This window comes from Gopherus evgoodei, chromosome 9 (genome assembly GCF_007399415.2).
Source record: "Gopherus evgoodei ecotype Sinaloan lineage chromosome 9, rGopEvg1_v1.p, whole genome shotgun sequence".
NCBI classification, from domain to species: Eukaryota; Metazoa; Chordata; order Testudines; family Testudinidae; genus Gopherus; species Gopherus evgoodei.
The window spans coordinates 18,702,471-18,722,983 of record NC_044330.1 but is presented as its reverse complement, the minus strand read 5'-3'; the positions used below and the strand labels follow the sequence as shown (position 1 = coordinate 18,722,983).

General features: G+C 40.1%; 1 protein-coding gene across 6 annotated transcripts in view; it reads right to left on the bottom strand.

The window, feature by feature from the left end:
* Positions 1–20,513, bottom strand: part of ZBBX (zinc finger B-box domain containing) — a 46,949-nt gene that overhangs the window by 11,487 nt on the left and 14,949 nt on the right. For all 6 annotated transcript variants that reach the window (XM_030575904.1, XM_030575903.1, XM_030575902.1 and 3 more), the window contains 8 exons: positions 8,972–9,139; positions 8,034–8,208; positions 5,288–5,408; positions 4,586–4,713; positions 4,276–4,379; positions 3,797–3,876; positions 2,420–2,586; positions 999–1,315 (listed from right to left, as the gene is read on the bottom strand). In XM_030575904.1, coding sequence (XP_030431764.1) covers positions 999–1,315; positions 2,420–2,586; positions 3,797–3,876; positions 4,276–4,379; positions 4,586–4,713; positions 5,288–5,408; positions 8,034–8,208; positions 8,972–9,139 — 1,260 coding nt within the window. The remainder of the gene's footprint in view (positions 1–998; positions 1,316–2,419; positions 2,587–3,796; positions 3,877–4,275; positions 4,380–4,585; positions 4,714–5,287; positions 5,409–8,033; positions 8,209–8,971; positions 9,140–20,513) is intronic.

Sequence of the window (20,513 nt, the reverse complement as noted above, 5' to 3'; positions counted from 1 at the left end):
TATTTTTGTGACAGGTTTACAGTTTTAGACATGGGATATTTCTAAAAGAATAAATCCTAAAAACCTATCTTGCTTAGTAGTCACCAAAGTAATCTGAGTATCACCTCCACTGATCTTCACACTTCTGTTAAGCCATTGAGGGTAGGACTACACCGGGATAAAAAAGCAAAACATAAAAAAGCACAGCTGGGGCAGGTCAGCTGATTTGGACTCATTCTCCAGGGCTGCAAAATCACTGTGAAGGTGTTTGGGCTTAGGTTGGAGCCTGAGCTCTGGGATCCTGGCAGTGGAGGGTCCCAGAGCTCAGGCTCTAGCTCAAGCCTGAATGTCTACATAGTGATTTTTAGCCCCGCAAAACCAAGCTAGCCACAACCATGCTGCGGGTCTTTTATCCCAGTGTAGGCATAATCTGTGGTCTGCAACCATGAAGAGAGAATCAAGATTACTTGCCTTGATGAACACACAAAGACTGCATTCATAAATGGAAGCAAGCAAACAAACCTGCCGCTCAGACCTATATTCAGTGAGAGATGTATTGTAGGTTCCATAGGAAGGCATGCCCAACCTGAGACAGCAAAGTTAAGGGGGTAGGAAGGGTGAGCAGCAGGCCTGACAAAGCAGCCCTTCTGAGATTGTGACTAGCTGTCTGTTTTCTCTTGCTCCTTCTGAACTATCCCCACAGAAGACTGAAAGTGGGTGGGTGGGGGTGGGGGTGGGGGTAGGGTGAAAGCACTTTTATCTTCCCTAGTTGAAAGGCTGGGCCAGTGACAGCCAGCCACCCCGCCTGCCCCACTAAAATTACATTCATGATTACCACTATTTTTAATGGAGTTACTTTGTTACTACATATTAACGTGCAGTATTTCATGGTAACTACTCTATATAGTTAACTACCAGTACCACTCTACTGCATTGTGCCAAGATAAAATGTTGAAAAGGGAGACAGGGCAATTATGCAATATTTATTATATTTGGAGAATAGGCACAAAACATTTTACCACTGAAGCTTCTGTAGTGACAGGTAAAATCAAACTCTTGCTTGTGTGGAAACTGTTAAATTCCAGTGAATCTTTACTGTTTTTCAATGATCTTGTCATGACGGAAGGTTCACTGCTGCCTAATTTAGGAAAGTCAAAAGTCTTCTCGGGTAACATACAAGCACTAAGAGATCTTCTAGAAGTCTTTGTTTTAATGCTTTCTTTTTCGGTTACAGCACTTTCATGAGGACTGCCAAGAACTGTTTCTTCTGTGCTGGAATGGATGCAATCAGTATACATTCTTTCATGATTCACTGTAGATGTTCTTGCAGATGAAACTAAACAAAAAAGGACAAACTAGATGTCTACAGATAGTCTCAGGGAATTCAAAACAAAAATGTGCAGTCTGACAGAATTTTACTGTTAGATAGCCCTAAGATGTCAAATAAGCAATTCAGAAGGAGAGCAATTGACTTCCATGTAAACTTACAGCTTGATTTTCAGAGACGCTGGGCAGCCAGAGCTCTCATTGAAATCTATGGGAACCACAGGTGCTCAGCTTCTCTAAAAATCAGACTCATAATAACTCACTATCCATGAATGTATTAAGTCATTTTGTATCTGACATCCCTAGAGGGACAGCTATCTCCAAGAAAATGCTTTATGAAATTGTAACTTTTCCTTTTAAAAAGGCGTGAGATCTAATTAGAAACAGTTGAACAACTGCAATAGCAGCATTATATTTTTACTACAAAAAAGCGAGACAGTTACTTGGAAGTACATTTCTTTGACTAGTGTTTAATAATGACTTCACAATACAAAGCTCCAAATTTTCAGACATCTTTCACTATTCCATCCACAAAATTTTGCAGGTACATCTATTTAAGTATTCAAATACTGCCTTTGTGCAAGCAAATCAGACAGACAGCTAACCAGGCACCCAGTCTGCAAACATAAAAGCCTACGTGTACATGAAAATTGATGCACACAATTTGTGAATATATTAATGTGGTCCATTAAAACTCTGAGTTAAGGGGCCATTCTGAGCGGCTGTACAAGCATACAGTCCATTTAACTCACATTCTCTAAATAAACCTAGAGACTTTGGATCGAATCCCCACCTAGTGTAATTGAGGCATAGTTATGCATGTCATATACCCACATATTGCAAACATTATCTCTCCCTAATAATCAAGCTATAAACTTGTGGCATCATTGTATGCCATGCAGAAAAACCATGACTTAAAATGAATATTCAAAGTATCTTTAAAGAACAAATGTTTTTACTTTTAGCACAAAAACAAATCGGTTACAATTCTGTCTGTTACAAACACAGAAAGATCATCATATAAAATACTGTACTGCCTACTAGAACAAAAAGTTCTTTTCTCTCCACCCAAGTAAGGAAAGTGATAGCAAAAAATAATCTTATCAAAATTTACCTTTAGAAATTTCTTTAATGGGAACTGTGCTTCTATCATGAGGAATGAAAAGGTCTCTTTTGTCAGATGTAGAAGCAGAATTAAGAGATGTCTTGCTAGTTACATCAGCAGCTGGTTCTGGTAAAAAGTCTGATATTGTATCCTTCTGATTTTCAGGTACTGCATCACTGTGGATTAAAAAAAAAATTTCACACACAAAGGCTCCTAACAAACAATCACATCCAAACATTAGATAGTTTTCGGGAGGTCATGGAAGTTGCACAAGTGTCAATGGCAGTACTCTATACTGACTTTAATTTTTAGGACACAAAAGTGAAATAAAACAGTATTAAAAAAGATAAAAGGGCTTGATTACAGTAATTCCTAATTTTGCCTGGATATATTTCTTTAAGAACCTAATGTAATCAGAGAGCCAGCTTTCAATAATATAGTGCCTTGGAATTCTTGGCACCCAAATCCTGATATGAAAGTACACAGAGATCATTGAAAATCTTTACTTGCATGCACAATCATTTACAATGTGTGTTGCACATTTAAAGTGTGGGTTTTTTTAAAGCACCTTGCAACCTCTTACTCATACAGGACCTTCACTAACAAGTCATCTATGTAAGGTGAGATGAAAACCTTCCATAAGTTAAGAATAATGAAATAGTCAGGATCTTTGAAAAGACCCAGAGGGATGGGGAAGTCAAATGACAGTGTTATGTATTAAAGATACTAGTCACCTAACACAAACTGAATATATTTTTATGAGTAGGATGAAAAAATGAGCATCATGGGCATCTTTAAATCAATTAATGCCAACAAGTCCCCCAGATTCCATGGCTGCTTTGAATAAGCTGCGTCTCCACTGAAACTTATGAAAAAATTCAGCCACTTCAGATCCAAGACAAGACTGTTCCCCTTCCTCTACCACAAGGATCTCTGCTTTTTTGCGACTTTGCAAACATCTTTGGGGCTGCATATCCATAGATAATATAATGTGAATGGATCCACAATATAGGCTGTCTTTATGCTTGTTGCCTTCTAGATGGTCTGGGACTCATGGCATTGATTCATCCACTCCTAAGAGTGATTGGAGAACTGAAGCTGCAGTCTCAATGGAGAGCACTGCCTTTTAAAATTTGTTTCGCATAACAAATATTCATATTCATATTCAGGCTCTTATAGCCTGGACTGGGTTTTTATAGCGAAATATTTTCTTTAACTCAAAAAAAATATACAACAAACACTTTAATAATGAGGTTCATAGTATTATACTGTACTGTTATGGTGAACTATTTGCTCAGCTATGATATGTCAGCCATAACATATCACTGGTTCAGTTCCTGGAAAGTAATGAAATCACAAACTACCCTATCATATTGTTCCATTTACCTTTGTTCATTACTCAATTTAGTGGATCCAACTTCCATCACTACAGAGTTACATGATTCATCTAGATCCTCTTCACAAGACTAATTAAAAAAAAATACATACAGACACACACAGAGAGACAAATTAGCTAAACAATTCAAAGACTACATCACCACAATGACTGAAAAACTGGACAGATTACTTTTGTGTGACCTCTGTACAGTTGGTGCCATCAAGGGAGAAATACTAGGAACATTTATTTACTTTGGAAAACTGATCTTTCTATGGATGGACTAACAGCATTAACAATATACCAAAACAAGTATTTTAACTGTATTTCTGATTATCTACAGTATCCCATTTAAGTCTGAAGTCTAGCCAACTCAACTTTTCTGTTTGGCTCTTACTAATTTGAAAATTTAATTGCTCAATTTTTTTAAAGGGTACAGGATAATTAAACTGACCCATTTGCAGTTTACCGCTAAGAAACATATACTTACATCACTGAGTACCTCAATTTTCAAAGCAGACTCGAGGTTCCCAGGAACTGTGTCAGACTCTTCTGCTCTAAACAGAGCTGTCCAATACTTTTTCATATCTTCAACTGTGAAATACAATTAGAGCAGTGCATTCACTTTTTATTATATATGTTTTTATGTATTAAGTTACTGAGTTGGGGGGTTTTGGGGGGAGGCTGTTTTGTTATTTAACCATCACACGTTTCCTGACTACCCACATACATCTTCAGGAAAGAACAATCTACTTGCAGTTGTTCAGGAATTGTAAGGAACTAACAGAAGTCCAACAAACCTATTAAATCATCATCATCATCTCCTTCTCCTCCTTCTCCACTCAGAGCATCATCAGGTTCATTCATCAATTCATGCTTAGGTCTGAATTCATCTGCTTGAATACCAGATATCTGATCAACTGGCATTCTTAAAATAAGAAGAAAACGAGGAGTCAAGTCTTTAAAAGTTACAGTATTATTACTATCACACTCATACTATTATAGTGAACACTGAAACTTCGTTCAGACACTAAAGTTTGGACCTCATCATGCAGAGCTGCTTGTGAAAAAGGCTGACTTCCATTGACTTCTGTAGGCATGGATGGTACTTAGTACTTCCCAGAAACGGGTTAACAGAATTATCAAGCACCCTCTATGCTTCCAATAATGTATTCTTACAGTAGTAAGCTCCTTAAGAGTGAACTGAAACTCCTAATTTCTGTTACTAATACTATCAAGTTGTACAAGAGATTGTTATTTTTGTATTGATATTAAAGAAAACCTCTCCAAAATAATTCAAAAATAATGATTCATCAAAATATGGACATAATTAGTCATTTATTTTACAGGAAAAACAACCAATACAATCCCCTCATCTAAATTTTCCGATATTTGTTTAATATGTTCTCAAATATTCAGATAAAATTGCTTTAGATTGCTCATATTAACACAAACAGCTATTTCTGGATTCTTTTATTAGCAGTGTGTGATTCAGTGACTACCTTCTATGCTTCTTAAGCCACAGTTTCTCCATATAGTTCAGGCTTTCTTCTCTGAATTCAATTTTAACAGGTTTTCTCAAAATTGTGAGATGGGTCTGTACCTCACAAACTCCCATGGATTCTATAAGTATAAAGAAAACTGTAATATATATCATTCAAATATGTTAACAATATGCTTTCCTTTTATTAAACAATACAATTCATTTTAATTAATAGTCTATGCTTGACTTAGATGTCTGCTTATGAAATGTAAAACATTAATCTTATATTATTCATATTTTGTTGAGAGAGTTATTTGAAGTTTGTGGCCCATATGAAAAGTGAGTTTACAATCAAATTTGTATTGATTGGATTTGACTGGAAAAAACAAACACATTCACTCTCTCTCTGGGCTAAATCATCATACCCTGTGTGAAAACAAGCTTTAAACTGAACATATTCAGGGTGGGTAGCTGACATCAGCTGACTTCTTCTTCTGCTCCTCAATTGGTAGCAAATAAATTGGAAGTTAAAAGGATATATGTAAAGATTCCACTGACAAGCAGTAAAGGAGAACTGTATAGTTAAGTTTTTCTCATGCCTAATAAAAGACAAGGAACTAGCTGTTTAAAACAATGACAAAGCCTTCAAGATATGTGCATTATCTGTACTATGTAAGCTGGCTAATTAATTCTGACGGTCATGTACTTGGAGGTATAAGACCTCAAAAACAGATTTACATGGGATAACTGAGTGTCCAGATTGATACGCAAGACCTCAAACCTGCACACAATTATGTCTTACCTTTATGCATTGAAAGCAATCGGGCTGCTCATATGTATAAAGTTACGCCCAGGCACATTTGCAGGATCAAAGCCCATGGATTTCCAAATAAAAACCCCAAATCACCAGAAAAGGTATTACTAATAAGTGCAAGATTATTCTAAATGTATCAAGTAGCATAGTATACTTCAGAAAGAGAAAGCACAGCAAACTGTTATCTGTATACTAGCGGAGACACAGAATATCCTGCATAAATCCAAGTAAACACAATTTTGTTTCATGGTTCATGATTAACTGATCACATCTCTTCACAGGGAAGGATTCAGCCTAATACTCAGGGACTGATGCGGATACTCAGCTATCAGAGAAAAAGAAAATGCACCAAGATGTAACGTACATAATTCTGAGGCATGTGCATTGCTCACCTCAATAAACAGGCTGTAATTATTAGGCTTTGAATTTACTAGTATAGAGGTCTCAGGTGAAGCAAGAGAGACAAGATTGGAGAGGTATATGACAGATGTTCTTTGAACTCTTAGCAAGTACCTTTGAGATGAATATCTGAAAAAAATCTGTGGCAGCTAAATCTTACTAGTTTTACAGATTTCACTGGAGAACAGTGGTTAAATGACTTGCCCAGGGTCACAGAATCAGAAATAGAACTCTAGTCCTCTGCACCATCAGTAGACACTGTCTGTATACTATTCCACTATTCTAAAAAATAATGAGAATACTTCACTTTAAGGAAAATATATTCACTATTCCTACAGAATATTATCATCTCCACCAACAGTGTCTTAGAAACAATTCCAAATACTCAAGTCCCTGTTTGCAAAGTACATAAAAAGGCTAGAATATTCCAGTAACATAATGTGGCCTGCTTGAGCAAACTGAAGTTATAGAAACAGATTAACCAGCATCCAGAGTGCTTCAGTATACAAACAAAGGCACTAATATTCATTTGGGGTGTCTTACATAGTGTATACTTGAGGAATCATATAACCATCACAATAACAGTATGGAAAAAACAAACAGTAACATTTGAAAGATATTCCAGAAAGTACAGACTTGCTAGCAGTATGTAAATGAGTATGCTTGTTCTGTTCAGTGCTCCATTCTGGTCTTTATTTGGTTCTAGGGAGCCCAGCATCACTTTCCCTTCACGCCAGAGCCCCTCAGTAAGTCTACCAAGTCCTTTGTCACATACCAATGCTCCTTCTTAAGGACTAGTTTATCAATGTACAATTTGCTCAAATATAGTCTCTTTCATCCAAGACTCTCACAAGGTACAGCTCCTCCTTTCCTTTCCTCCTCCTATTTCAGCTTCAAATAAAGTCTGTTTCTGAGGTCTTTCACTTAGCACGGCCCTTCCTTTGTGAGACTTGTCTAACAACAGCTACTTCTTATTCTCTCTCCTGTCAGAGTGCTCTGGATTACTCAGGCTTCTGTGCTCCCTGGATTCTGGGTCACGCCTCCAGAAGGCTTCTCCAATTATTCCCTCAGCAACCATTTCACAGCACCTCAGCCCCAGCTCAAACAGTCCTTCCCTTCCTTTTGTCCACTCTTCCCAGTCTTATAAAGCCAAGGTACCTTCCACTTCAATCTATCAGCAGCAGTTAATCAGACAGAGGTCTCCTCTCTCAGTCAATTGGGCAACAAGGAATCAGTCACACTTTCACTTTCTGACACACATTTTATCAATCTATTTGATGTATTGTTAAATCAGATAGGAAATGATTTACTATATAAGAAAGAGGCATACAGTTTGTGTCATGAACTATGTCACCTTCCAGTAGCATGGTTAATCAGCTGGAGACTTAGAAATGGTCATTTTAATAAAAAATTATAAATTCATACATTACAAGTTGATACTGTAAAGGCTGATATATGCTCATCAGTACATAAGCTTTGAGAATATACACTATTGACCAAAATGGGTTCAGTTTTCTTTTTAAAAACGTATTGAGCAGAAACTAATTCATACCTTGTTGAGCCTCATCACAGTTCTGTTCCTTTTTGTGTTCATGATTTCCATTTCTCCACTGAGTTAAAGCTTCTTGAAAGGACTCTGCAGATTCTTCCTCATCAAAAGTACCATACAGTAATAAACCACCATTCTGATTCTCAAAAACTGCCCCTGCTGGTACTGTGGAAACTTCCTGAATCAATTTCAAAAAAGTGATCAATCAAATATGTCCTAATGGCAACAGTCTTCCCTACCTACACATACAAATACCTGATGACAAAGGATTAATGGTTTCGCATCTTAACCACAGAAGGGATTCAGTTCTTGGATGTGGTACCCTTTCTTATGCACTACCTTTGGGTTAAACTGTGATCAAGATAATTCAAGGCTATTTTTGGAAACCGCTCCTTTTGGCCAGATTGAATTGAGATGCCTCATCAACAGAGCTCTAAGCCAGACTGCTAAACAAATGCATAAAATCATGCAGATTTATAGCCACAGAGTTTAAGGCCAGAAGGTACCACTAGATTATCCAGTCTGATTTAGTGTATATCACAGGCCACACGCACACTAAATTCAACTAGGAATGAATGCAATTTCTAAATGAAGTTATCACTACTATTAAGGCCATTCATATATAGTGATAAGTATAAAATAGTTTATTATTAAAGAAAATAGTTATTTCTAATGCTATAGATATAATCTGCCAAAAGGTTAATAGAATCAGGGCTTGTTTAATTACAAGCAAAGCAGTAGCAATCTGAGGTCCTGCGTCTCACGCAGGCCACATGCACAAACATGGATCAGAGGGGTGGACCAAATGGATAGCCTGATCTGCCTAGGCAATTTGTGGCACCAGAAATCACAGAGCCAATATACTTTAAGGAATTATGAGTGTAAAAATGGAATTTTCTGTTTTACAGGAATACACAGCTCACGGAAATTCCTCAGCCTACCTCAGCATTGCCTGTTGATGTTAGCAGAGATGAAGAAATGTCTGACATGAGCTGATTCTTGCTATTTGCTTTCTTCTGCCCATGATTCTTTTTGGATTCACCAGGATTGAAGTCTTTCATGAACTGATGGGTAGCTTCTAATTTTCCAACTGATACATCAGTTTTTGCCTACAAACAATATAGACCACCAGATTATTTCAAAATAAACACACACAACATATCCTATCATCAACAATGTGAATGAAACCAAATATTCAGATCAGATACGAATGTAAGAGACTACCAGATTATTTAATGAATATGGGAGATAATCTATGCAGCGCATGTCATATGTTAAAGAACTATATAATCAACACGCTATAAAATTAGTAATTAATGAAGGTCAAACAGATATTGGTTAGATTTTGTCTTCTTTAGAACTGCAGCTGAAGAGACCCTTATGAGGTGAAACTGATTTAAGCAGCTCAAAGAAATACCAGTCAAGGTATCAAATCTACTGTGTGAGAGACCAAGCGTATGAACTAGTTTAAAGATCTAGACAAGTTAACCTAGGGCAAAGGCTGGAAGTAGTGCTTGGATTACACCAATAATTTTAATCACATTGTTGTTTGCATTGTTGTTGTAGCTGTGTTGGTCCCAGAATATTAGAGAGACCAGGTGGGTAAGACATTTTTTATTGAATCAACTTCTGTTGATGAAAGACTCAAGCTTTCTCCAACAGAAGCTGGTCCAATAAAAGATATTACCTCACCCACCTGGTCTCTCTAATTCCATTGCCACTTTCCTTTATTCTTCTTCAACTTACATTAGTATAAAGCAAACTGCTCCATAAATTTCATCTTATCAGGCCCATACTTGAACAGTTGCCTAAATGAGAAAAGGTAAAACCAAAAAGAGAATAGAAAAAAGAATGCAAATCTCCTTTCTTCATTTGTCCTGTGGAAATATTTTGTTTCAGAGCCACATTTGGGATCCAGATAATACAGTGAACCTAGAGTGCTAAGTAAAAATATGTATGTTGCCACAAAGGTTCCTGTGTTTCCCACCTATGTAAAAATATGCACAGAAGAAAAAGCTAAAAAGAATACTCCTTGGGTCTCAGGATGAGCAAGAATGTACACAGGAAGTGTGGCCAGAAAAAGCTGAAGAGCCCAAAGATCCATCGTAAACCTAGGCCCAATCACTTTGGCTCTGGGACTACATCCACTCCAGGGCTCTCCCTCTAGCCCTACCTACCTATGACAATACACTTGACCTAGTGTCCTTCACCTTGCACCTCGCATACCATATTCTATGACCTTCCAATGAGTATGCAAGAAGACTTAATGTTGCTTCAAGCTACATTCACTGTTTGCCATTGTCAAGGTTCCTTCCCCACTCTGAACTTTAGGGTACAGATGTGGGGGACCTGCATGAGAAGCTCTAAGCTCAATTATCAGAGGGGCAGCCGTGTTAGTCTGGATCTGTAAAAGCAGCAAAGAGTCCTGTGGCACCTTATAGACTAACAGACGTTTTGGAGCATGAGCTTTCATGGGTGAATACCCACTTCGTCAGATGCATGTAGTGGAAATTTCCAGGGGCAGGTATATATATGCAGGCAAGCTAGAGATAATGAGGTAGTTCAATCAGGGAGGATGAGGCCCTGTTCTAGCAGTTGAGGTGTGAAAACCAAGGGAGGAGAAACTGGTTCTGTAATTGGCAAGCCATTCACAGTCTTTGTTTAATCCTGAGCTGATGGTGTCAAATTTGCAGATGAACTGAAGCTCAGCAGTTTCTCTTTGAAGTCTGGTCCTGAAGTTTTTTTGCTGCAGGATGGCCACCTTAAGGTCTGCTATAGTGTGGCCAGGGAGGTTGAAGTGTTCTCCTACAGGTTTTTGTATATTGCCATTCCTAATATCTGATTTGTGTCCGTTTATCCTTTTATCCTTTTCCGTAGCGACTGACTGAACAAACATCTCTCCTTCCTAAACATTCCCTCCTTCCTTTTCAAACATCTTGTTCCCCCATTGGTTCCTCTGGTCAGGTGTTAGCTAGGCTAGGTGAACTTCTTAACCTTTTATAGGTACAAGACGCATTAACCCTTAACTATCTGTTTATGACAGCCATTGTGACTGCATATATTCTATCCAGATTCTTATCCCATAACTCTCACCATGATATAGTGGGGGGGGTACATTTTTCCCGGGGAAATATACTACTTTGTTGTGTCCCCTAGCTCTGATTCCCCACAACTGCTGGCAACAATCTCTTTTCCACATGGGCAAAAGATTACTAAAATACTTGGAGACCAGAAGCACATATTTAGAGAGAAGCAGAAGATCTTCTCTACATAACCGCATTTCCTCTTGGCAGGGTTCCTTAAGACATTTTATGCTCATTTACTTCCCTCCAGAAGCGAAGTATAAGGCCAAAGAAAATGAGTTTCATGCTCTCTAGTCACTTTACATTTGATTTTTGACCACAGCATTCAGGTGAAACTCAGCAAGAGTAATATTCCCTGCTCAAGAGATAGTAGCATGTGAAAGCAAGTGAAGCAACTCACTGCATTGTTTGTGGATTTAAATGGTACGATAACACATTTATATATGTCTATCACCGATATTTGTAAAACTGCCAACTAGAGTTCTATCTGTACATTTTACACAGCATTACTCTCGATTTGGCATTTTGCTCATGTTTCAGAACAGTTTTGAAATTCTATTTAACTGATTTCAAAGAGAATACTCGGATAAACGTACTGGATTGCTTCCTATATTATAGTTCCTAGCAAGTTAATTTAGATGCTCTCTGAGTTTCTTCTGTCTTGCTAACTAAACAAGATAAGATGATGGTGAAACATTCCAATTGGGGGTAGGATTTTGAAAAAAAACTTATGTGATTTCAGAGTACAAGTCCCATCAACTTTCAGTGGAACTTGTGCCTTCAAAAATCTTATCCATGATCCTTTCTAAACTTGGTATGATATGTAACTGGCTGTTTCCACACCAGTTTGTTGAATTTTGAATTAATAAGAATTGTATCTTAAATGCATAAAATGATCTGGTAAATAATGAAAAGGGGTCTTATTCTATAGGCTGAGATTGTGACAGTAAAACCTGTGAATCTACTGCAAACTGTCAGAGTAAGAAGTTAAAAAAAACCACCTTCAACCATCTATTGTTTTCTTTAAAAAGAAATGCTAGTTCTTTCCCCTTTCCCTCCCGCCTCCCAATGTCTACAATTACCTGCCATCCAGTATGATGGCTCAATTAATCTAAAAATGAACCTAATTTTGCTTTCCAAGCATCAAGCTTCTATAACTTACAAAAAGGTTAAAAAAATCATGAAAATAGAACAATGAATAATGAGCATTTTTATTATGATACTTGTTTTTATACAAATTTCATGGCAGACACGCAGGTGGTATAAATTAATTACTTCAGTGGCACTCTTACCACAGCTGAGGATCTGTCCCTTCCTTTCAAAAGAAAATTTTGACACTGCCACCGATTTTTAAAATCAGGGTTAAGTATTATTCAGAATGGGTCTATATGAATATTTCCTTCCCACCCCCTCACAAAGACCATTTCACTGGGCTTTCTAAATGTATTTTTAAAACATGAAGATCAATAGCATTTAAGTATTTAGAATGATGGCAGGCTGTCAATCTTTTGGACTAACAGAAACTCAATTATTTTGGCACAAATGTCAGAAAGTTATTTTAATGTGAAAGCATTCCAGCTAACATAATGTCATAAAGATGATAGCAGCAGATCCAACCTACTTCCATTCCTCAAATGTAATGTATCTTGATTGCCAAGGACTTTCCTGAAGGACTGTAAAAGCAGCAACTAAGGCCACAGTTGGATTTTCAATTTTCTCCTTTATCACATTAAAAAAACAAAAACGTATTCCTGCCATTTCATACATGCTGAACAGTTGAGACTGGATGTACAGCTACTTACTTGTTTTCTGAAGCCCTAGAGCACACTAAATAGATGCTCTAGCGCATATCAATACATTCAGTGTTAGGCTTTGTAGGTCAGTTAACACTTTCCCAGAATTTAGCAAACACCATTTTATATAGTTAGCTTAATTGTCACTGCCTCGCATTTTCCCATTATGTGCAGTACTTTTCCTTTGTCTACACTGCTGACACTAAGATTCTTTCTTCCTTGCTCTTTTGCAATACATCTGTCTGCATGCTTTGCTAGATGTTTGCCAGAGTCTATACTACAAGGCAAAATCACTACCTATAACTGTTTAGGTATTTGCTTCCAGAGATCAATCATCATGGGGATTTGGAGTCCTAGTACCAGGAGCTCTGAGCAGTCTAGAAGGGCAGTCCCTGTTGAGGCCACATAAGCGTTTCTTGCTTTGAATGTTCAGACCCCATACAATTCTACCCCAAGGAGTTCAGTCACAAATTTAATTAACGCATTATTTTTGTAAATGAGCACCATCCGTATGGAGGCATGTTCTCTGGAATAGTGGCCAAAGCATTAAGGGACATATCAATCTTTAGCACATCTGGCACAAATACCTTGCAATGCCAGCTACATCAGTGCCATGCAAACACCTGTTCTCACTTTCAGGTGACATTGTAAACAAGAAGCGGGAAGTATTATCTCCTGCAAATGTAAACAAACTTGTTTGTCTGAGCGACTGGCTGAACAAGAAGTAGAACTGAGTGGACTTGTAGGCTCTAAAGTTTTACACTGTTTTATTTTTTGAATGTGGTTATTTTTTGTACTTAATTCTACACTTGTAAGTTCAACTTTCATAATAAAGAGATTGCACTACAGTACTTGTATAAGTGAACTGGAAAATACTATTTATTTTATTTTTACAGTGTAAATACTTATAATAAAAATAAATATAAACTGAGCACTGTACACTTTGTATTCTGTGTTGTAACTGAAATAAATGTTTGAAAAATTGGAAAACGTCCAAAATATTTATATACATAGTATTCTATTATTGTTTAACAGCACGATTAATAATGATTAATTTTTTTAATTGCTTGACAGCCCTAGTTTCTGCTATATAAAGGGAACAGAAATTATGGTGGCATATGCCCTGTCCAGGAAAGGGCTCTGACCTGCTGCCTGCAGGTTGCCAGCAGCTAGCCCTCCTGCAGCTTGTAACAGGGCAGACCCTTACGTCTGACCTTAAGAGATTCCCAGTTTCAGCTAACCAATTCAGTGGACCCCAACTCACTATGGTTATAATCTGTATCTAAAGAGTATCATGTAAGATAACATTGGAAAACTAATAAAACTCACTGATATTAATATTCTTGCATGACGTATGTACGTGGTGCATACAAAAAGTTATGAAGAGGAAGTTACACACCTTGTGCAGTAACAATGTTCCTTCGAGATGTGTCCCTATGAGTGCTCCACTGTAGATGCACTTGCGTCACTGCTGCTGATCAGAGAACTTTGAGAGCAGCATCCATTTGGCCCGCACATATGCTGCCCCCTACTCTTGCCCTGCCATGAGGCTAACCAGCGCATGCAGGTGAACCCCCTTCAGTTCCTTCTCTACCAGAGTCCTTATAAGAACTCTGAAGTAGAGGGGAGGAGGGTGGGCGACAGAGCACCCATAGGGACACACATCTCAAAGAACCATTGTTACTGCAAAAGGTGAATAACTTTCTCTTTTTCTTTGAGCAGCAGCCCTCTGGATGCTCCACTGTAGGCAACTCCGAGCAGTATCCCCACTGCAGGGCTGGAGCTTCGGAGTCAAGTCTTTGGATGACAATACTGTAGAGCCAAAGATAGCATCGGAGGGGGAGACCCCGGTAATCATATAATGTTCTGCAAAGATATGCACAGACACCCAGGTTTCAGCCCTGAATATTTCCAAGATAGGGGTGTTCTTGAGGAAGGCAATAGAGGAGGAAACCGACCTCATTGAGTGCATGCAAATACCAGATGGAAGTACTATGCTGTGAACCTAACAACAGTGTTTGATACAGTTTGAGACCTATTTGGAGAGTCTCTGGGCCAATATTGCTGCACCTTTAGACCTTTTTGCAATGTAGAGGAAAAGCTTAGGACCTTCATCCTATCCAGGTAAAAGGCCAGAGCTCTCCTAACGTCTAATGTGTGCAGTACAGCCTCACTGTGATAACAGGGTAAAAGGTCGGGAGGTGAATCAGTTGGTTTATGTGAACAAAGTCACTTTGAGGATGAGCTTCGAGTACAGTCAGAGTAACCTTGTCCGGAAAGTATAGCATATGGCAGGGGTGTGCCATTAGTGCCACTACCTCCCCTATTCTCTTCACTGAGGTGATCGCCACCAGGAATATGGTCTTCATGGACAGGTATGTGAGTGAACTGATGGCCATTGGTTCAAAGGATGGCCTAGTCAGGCTTTTTAGTACTAATTTTAGGTCCCATGATTGGGAGGGGGGAGACATCTGGGTTGGAGAAAAAGGTTTACTATGTCCTTGAGGAATCACTTTGTAGTGGGGAGTGAAAGCACTTAGTATCTCTCTAGTTGTTGATGGAAGGGTGCTATGGCCTTTAGGTGAATTTTGAGCAAACTAAGGGATAATCCTGATTTTTTGAGAACCAATATATACTCTAAGAGCATTGGGAGAGTAGCAGCTGTCAGGGAAATTTGCTTGGAATTACACCAAACATGTAACTTGGTCCACTTTTGCAGGTAAGTATGTAGTAGCTAATTTTCTATTCTGTAGTAACACTTTCTGTATCTCCTCAGAGCAGGATCTTTTTATGTGTTGGAACCATGAAGGAGCCAGGGTTTGAGTTGGAGTATCCGCGAGTTAGGGTGGAGAGTGCATCCTCTGTTCTGTGAAAGGAGACATGGAATGGAATGAAGGGGGATCAGCAGACACTTCACCATCTATGACAGGTAAGGGTACCAGGTCTGTCTTGGTCAGGTGGGAACAATCAGTATAACATTCTCTCTCTCTCTCTCTCTAATAGGATTTTTAGCAATAGAGGAAATGTGGAAAAAGCATATAGAAGGCCCTTTTCCCACGAGAAGAGGAGAATGTCCCCTAAAAAGTGCTGTCTGAAGCCTGCCTGGAGCAGTAATGTGGGAATTTCCTATCCAGGTAAGTGGCGAACAAGTCCACTGTCAGTGTTCCCCATGGTCTGAATATGTTGTGGAGGACTACTGAATTCATCTCCCACTCATGGTCATGTGGAAACTTGCAGTAAGACTGTCCACTGTTGTGTTCTGCACTTCCAGTAGGTAGGCTGCTGAAACTGTCACACTCTGGGAAACATACCAGTTCCATAGCTTTACTGCTTCTGCACAAAGGAAAGGCTATCTGGCACTCCCATGACGATTTGTGTAGTAAATGAATGCTATGTTACCTATCATGAACCTTGTGTGCACACCTCTGATCAGCAAAAGGAAGTATGCAAGTGTTCCTCACCACTCTGAATTCGAGGAAGTTGATATGGATGCACCTCCATGGGTGACTATTTGCCTTGTGTCGTGAGGTTGTTAAGATGTGCTCCCCATCCTAAGAGGGATGGATTGGTGGTGAGTCGTAGTGACGGGGAGGGCTATGCAAACGGGATCCTCATGCAGATGTTTGGTGGGTACTTCCACTAGTTCAAGGATTGTTTGATCTTGGTGGGTAACAATAGGGGATTTTTAGGGTGTCTCTGTTCAACCTGTACACTGAGCTGAACCACAACTGGAGACACTTCATGTGTAGTCTGGTCTGAGCTATCACAAACATGCCTGCAGCAGTGTGCCCCAGAAGCTGAAGGCAGCGTTTGGCTAATATTTGAGGGCTGGTTTGCACTGTCTCTGTGGACAGATTGAGGAACCTATGTTGTGGGAGGAGCACTCTCGCTCGAAGAGAGTTGAGACCAACTCCAATGAACTTTAATCTTTGTACTGGGGTTAACATCGATTTTTGGACATTGATTTGTAGGCCCAAGCTTCTGAATAAGTCCACAGTTACATGGGTAAGACATGGGGCTTCAAAGGAATGAGCCCTGAGGAGGCAGGGGTCCAGATAGGGGTAGATCATGATCACCTGGGAATGAAGGTGAGATGCGATTACGGAGAGGACATTGGAGAATACTCTGGGTTCTGAATATAGCCTGAAGGGGAGTACTGTATTGGTAGTGATCCCATCCTAGGGTAAATATGAGGAACTGTCTGTGGGAAGGTAATATTGAAATATGGAAATAAGCATCCTGATTCTCCCTGTTCTAAAGCTGGAATAATCACTATGAGAGTGACCACTTTGAATTTTTGAGCCTTGACAAACTTGTTGAGTGCTCTGATGTCCACCATGGGTCTCCAACCCCTCCTTTCTTGGTATTAGGAAGTAGCAAAAGTAAAAACCTTTCCTTCATACTTGCTGAGGTACTGGTTCTATGGCTTCTATGCAGAGGAAGTGATCTGTTGTCACAATAAACTCAGTGTCCCTGAAGAGGGATGCGAAGGGTGGGGCAGGGAGGTGAAATGAATGGGATAACCATTGCAGATGATTTCGAGGACTAATTTGTCAGATGTTATCCCATTCCCAGGTGCAGTGGAACAGAACAAGGCATCATCCAAAGGGATGCAAAGGGTTGGTCAGCATCAGGTAGCCCTGAAGGGAGTGATCTGTCAGCACCCCGACTTATCCACCAAAATTGATGTTTTGAAGTGGATGGTTGGAAAGACGAAGGTGGAGGGTCCAATGGTTTGCACTTTGAGAATCTGGACTCTCTCTTCTGTGGTTCATAAAAGCATTGAGATCGATATGCAATTTAAGTGAGGGTTAAGAACTGTATTTTCTCTTCTGTCCAGGTACATAAATCCCCAATGACTGAAGGATAGCCCTGGAATCTTTGACTTTGTGAAGGGATGAGTCCATCTTTTCCATGAACAACTTGGTGCCTTCAAAGGGAACGTCCTCCACAGTTGTCTGTAGTTCCTTGGAGAAGTCAACTAAATGTAGCAAAGAAGCTTGTTGCATCACTACTGCTCAGGAGATGGATCTTGTCACGGTATCAGTCATAGAATCATAGAATATCGGGAAGGGACCTCAGGAGGTCATCTAGTCCAATCCCCTGCTCAAATTCCCAGATAGATTTTTAGCCCAAATCCCTAAATGGCCCCCTCAAGGAGGGAACTCACAACCCTGGGTTTAACAGGCCAATGCTCAAATCACTGAACTATCCCTCCCCACCATGTTGAGCACTGATTGGAGTGCCATCTTGGCCACCAGTTGTCCTTCACTGATAATGGCCCTGAACTGATCTCTGTAAAATTCTGGAAACTGATCAATAGATTATTCCAAATTCAGTTGATTTAAGTAGTCGTATTTTGCTGTTAGCACTTGATAATTTGTAATGAGGAATTGTAGTGTGGCGAATGAATAAGCCATTCTTCCAAACAGATAGAGGTTTTTCTAATCCCTACCATATGGTGTTGAGGAGCTCTGTAATTGATAGCATCTAGAGCAATCAAATTAGGTGGAGGATAGGAAAAAAGTTCTGTATCCTTGGCTGGGATGTAGTATTTCTTATAAGCTCAATTACAGGGTGGCATGACGGATGCAGGGGCCTTCCGTAAAAGTTTGTCTGGATCCAAGAGAGCCTCATTGATGGGGAGGGCTAGAGGCAATTGCAGAGTGTCTGCCGCCCTCTTAGCTAAGTCTTGGAAGAGACAGCAGAGGGGGCATCACTGCCTCATCTGGTGAAGGGGACAAAATGTTGGTCAGAAGTGTGACCTCTTTGTCAAGGTCCACCTCCTGTTTCTCCCTCATCTCTTCTGGAGGTTCAGTAGCTGTAGATGCAGAGGCTAATGGAAGGTACCTCACTGATCTGTAATGGGCCACACTAGATGCCCAGTAGGCTTAATGTCTGAACGCCTCCCATGGGTCCCATCAGAATGGCAGGAAGGGTCCCGGTGGCTGGCACCAGGGTTGCCCATATCAGGGTGGTTGAGAACCTGGTGGACTGTACAGCTGTGCAGGCCCGGACTGGTAATAGGCACTATAGAGTGCACGAAAGGGTGATGGGAAACAATCTCCTCCTGCTCGCTATCAGACTCTCCATTGGACAATGGTGGTGCATGACATGGTGCTGGTGAAGACTCCCGAGTTCAGAGTAGATTCAGTACCGAGTAGTGGAGATATTAGATATTGTAAAGTCTTTGGAGCATCTGAACTGCTGTGTTGCTGTGGAGGTTGGTACTAGTGATGGCTGCTGGTGCCGAGATGATGGTACTGACCGGGTCAGCAATGTATGCCAGGCTAAACATGCCAATGTTGTTTGGCATACCGCTGATGGTACCTAGGCTGTTGTCCATACTGAGGATTTTTCCCCTAAGCATGGTCTCTGTCCTTATCTCTCCCAGTCAAAACCACAGCTTCGGTGCCTGTGTCCATTGGACTTTTAGGCATGTCAATGCGTCCCGTTGAGACAGCACCACGTGAGCCCTTGGTACCATGTTTGGCCAGCTTCAGGGCCATCGGTACCAACAATACCGAACATGCCATGGATTTTTCCAACTGGTTCAGGCTCATTCTGGGGATTCACAGTGGCACTGGGAGAGGGATGTGCTGGCCACCGCTTCCTGCAGCCCGCATTGGCCTGGAGCAGCAAAGCACGGCCAGTGGAAGCAGTGATTGGCTGAACCTGTGGACACGCCAGGTAAACAAACTGGCCCAGCCCACCAGGGGGCTTACCCTGGCTGGCCAAGTGCCAAAGGTTGCCGATCCTTGCTTTAGAGGAACAAACAACCATTTCTCTGAACTTCCCTGCAGAGGGCTGGACATTGCAGAGCACACAGGTCTGGGGAAATTCAGGACTGGGAGTACATTGGGGTCACCTTGCCGGTTGTAACCCAGGCTGGTGGAAGCCAGAGTGGGGCTCTGGGGCTGTAGACAGGCTGCTGGGGTCAGAGCTGCTGAACCAGGGCTGTCTACCACACAAACACTTCAGGGTTTGACTGGCATGCTTGTAGGTTGATTGTGAACAATCCCAGGCTGGGAGCTACAGCAACAAAGCATTGTAAGGTACCTAGGGCTGCATGGCAAGTGATCTCACAACCACTCAACTGGTCTGGACTGTACTTCTGAGGACCAGGACAATCTGCCCCCGATACCCACAGAGATTAAGGGATTTATACCAGATCATACAGTGTATCAACTTCCCCATTTATAAATAAAAATGACAAAACAGTTTGTACTTTATAAAGCATTTTGAGACCTATGAATGAAATCACTGCAAGCACTAAGACTTCTTACTTACTAATACTCTAACCTTATTTTCTGAATGTACAAATTGTGAGAACTGATAGATCACATAGATTTGATAAATCACTGTTTGTGACTGTTCAATGTGGTGAAAATGCTTTTAAATCCAGCCAAAATAGCTGAGAGAACACATATATCTTGCTGTATAAGGTGGGCTAGTAATAGGGGTCCAAGAAGATGATTTACTACCTGCTTTTCTACACTATTGACTACCATCCCTCAATGTGCTGGGTCATCCTGTAACTGTCTTAAATGTTTTCCTCTTAATGTAATCTTTCAAATAATACACTATAAGTGTGCATCATTCTGACA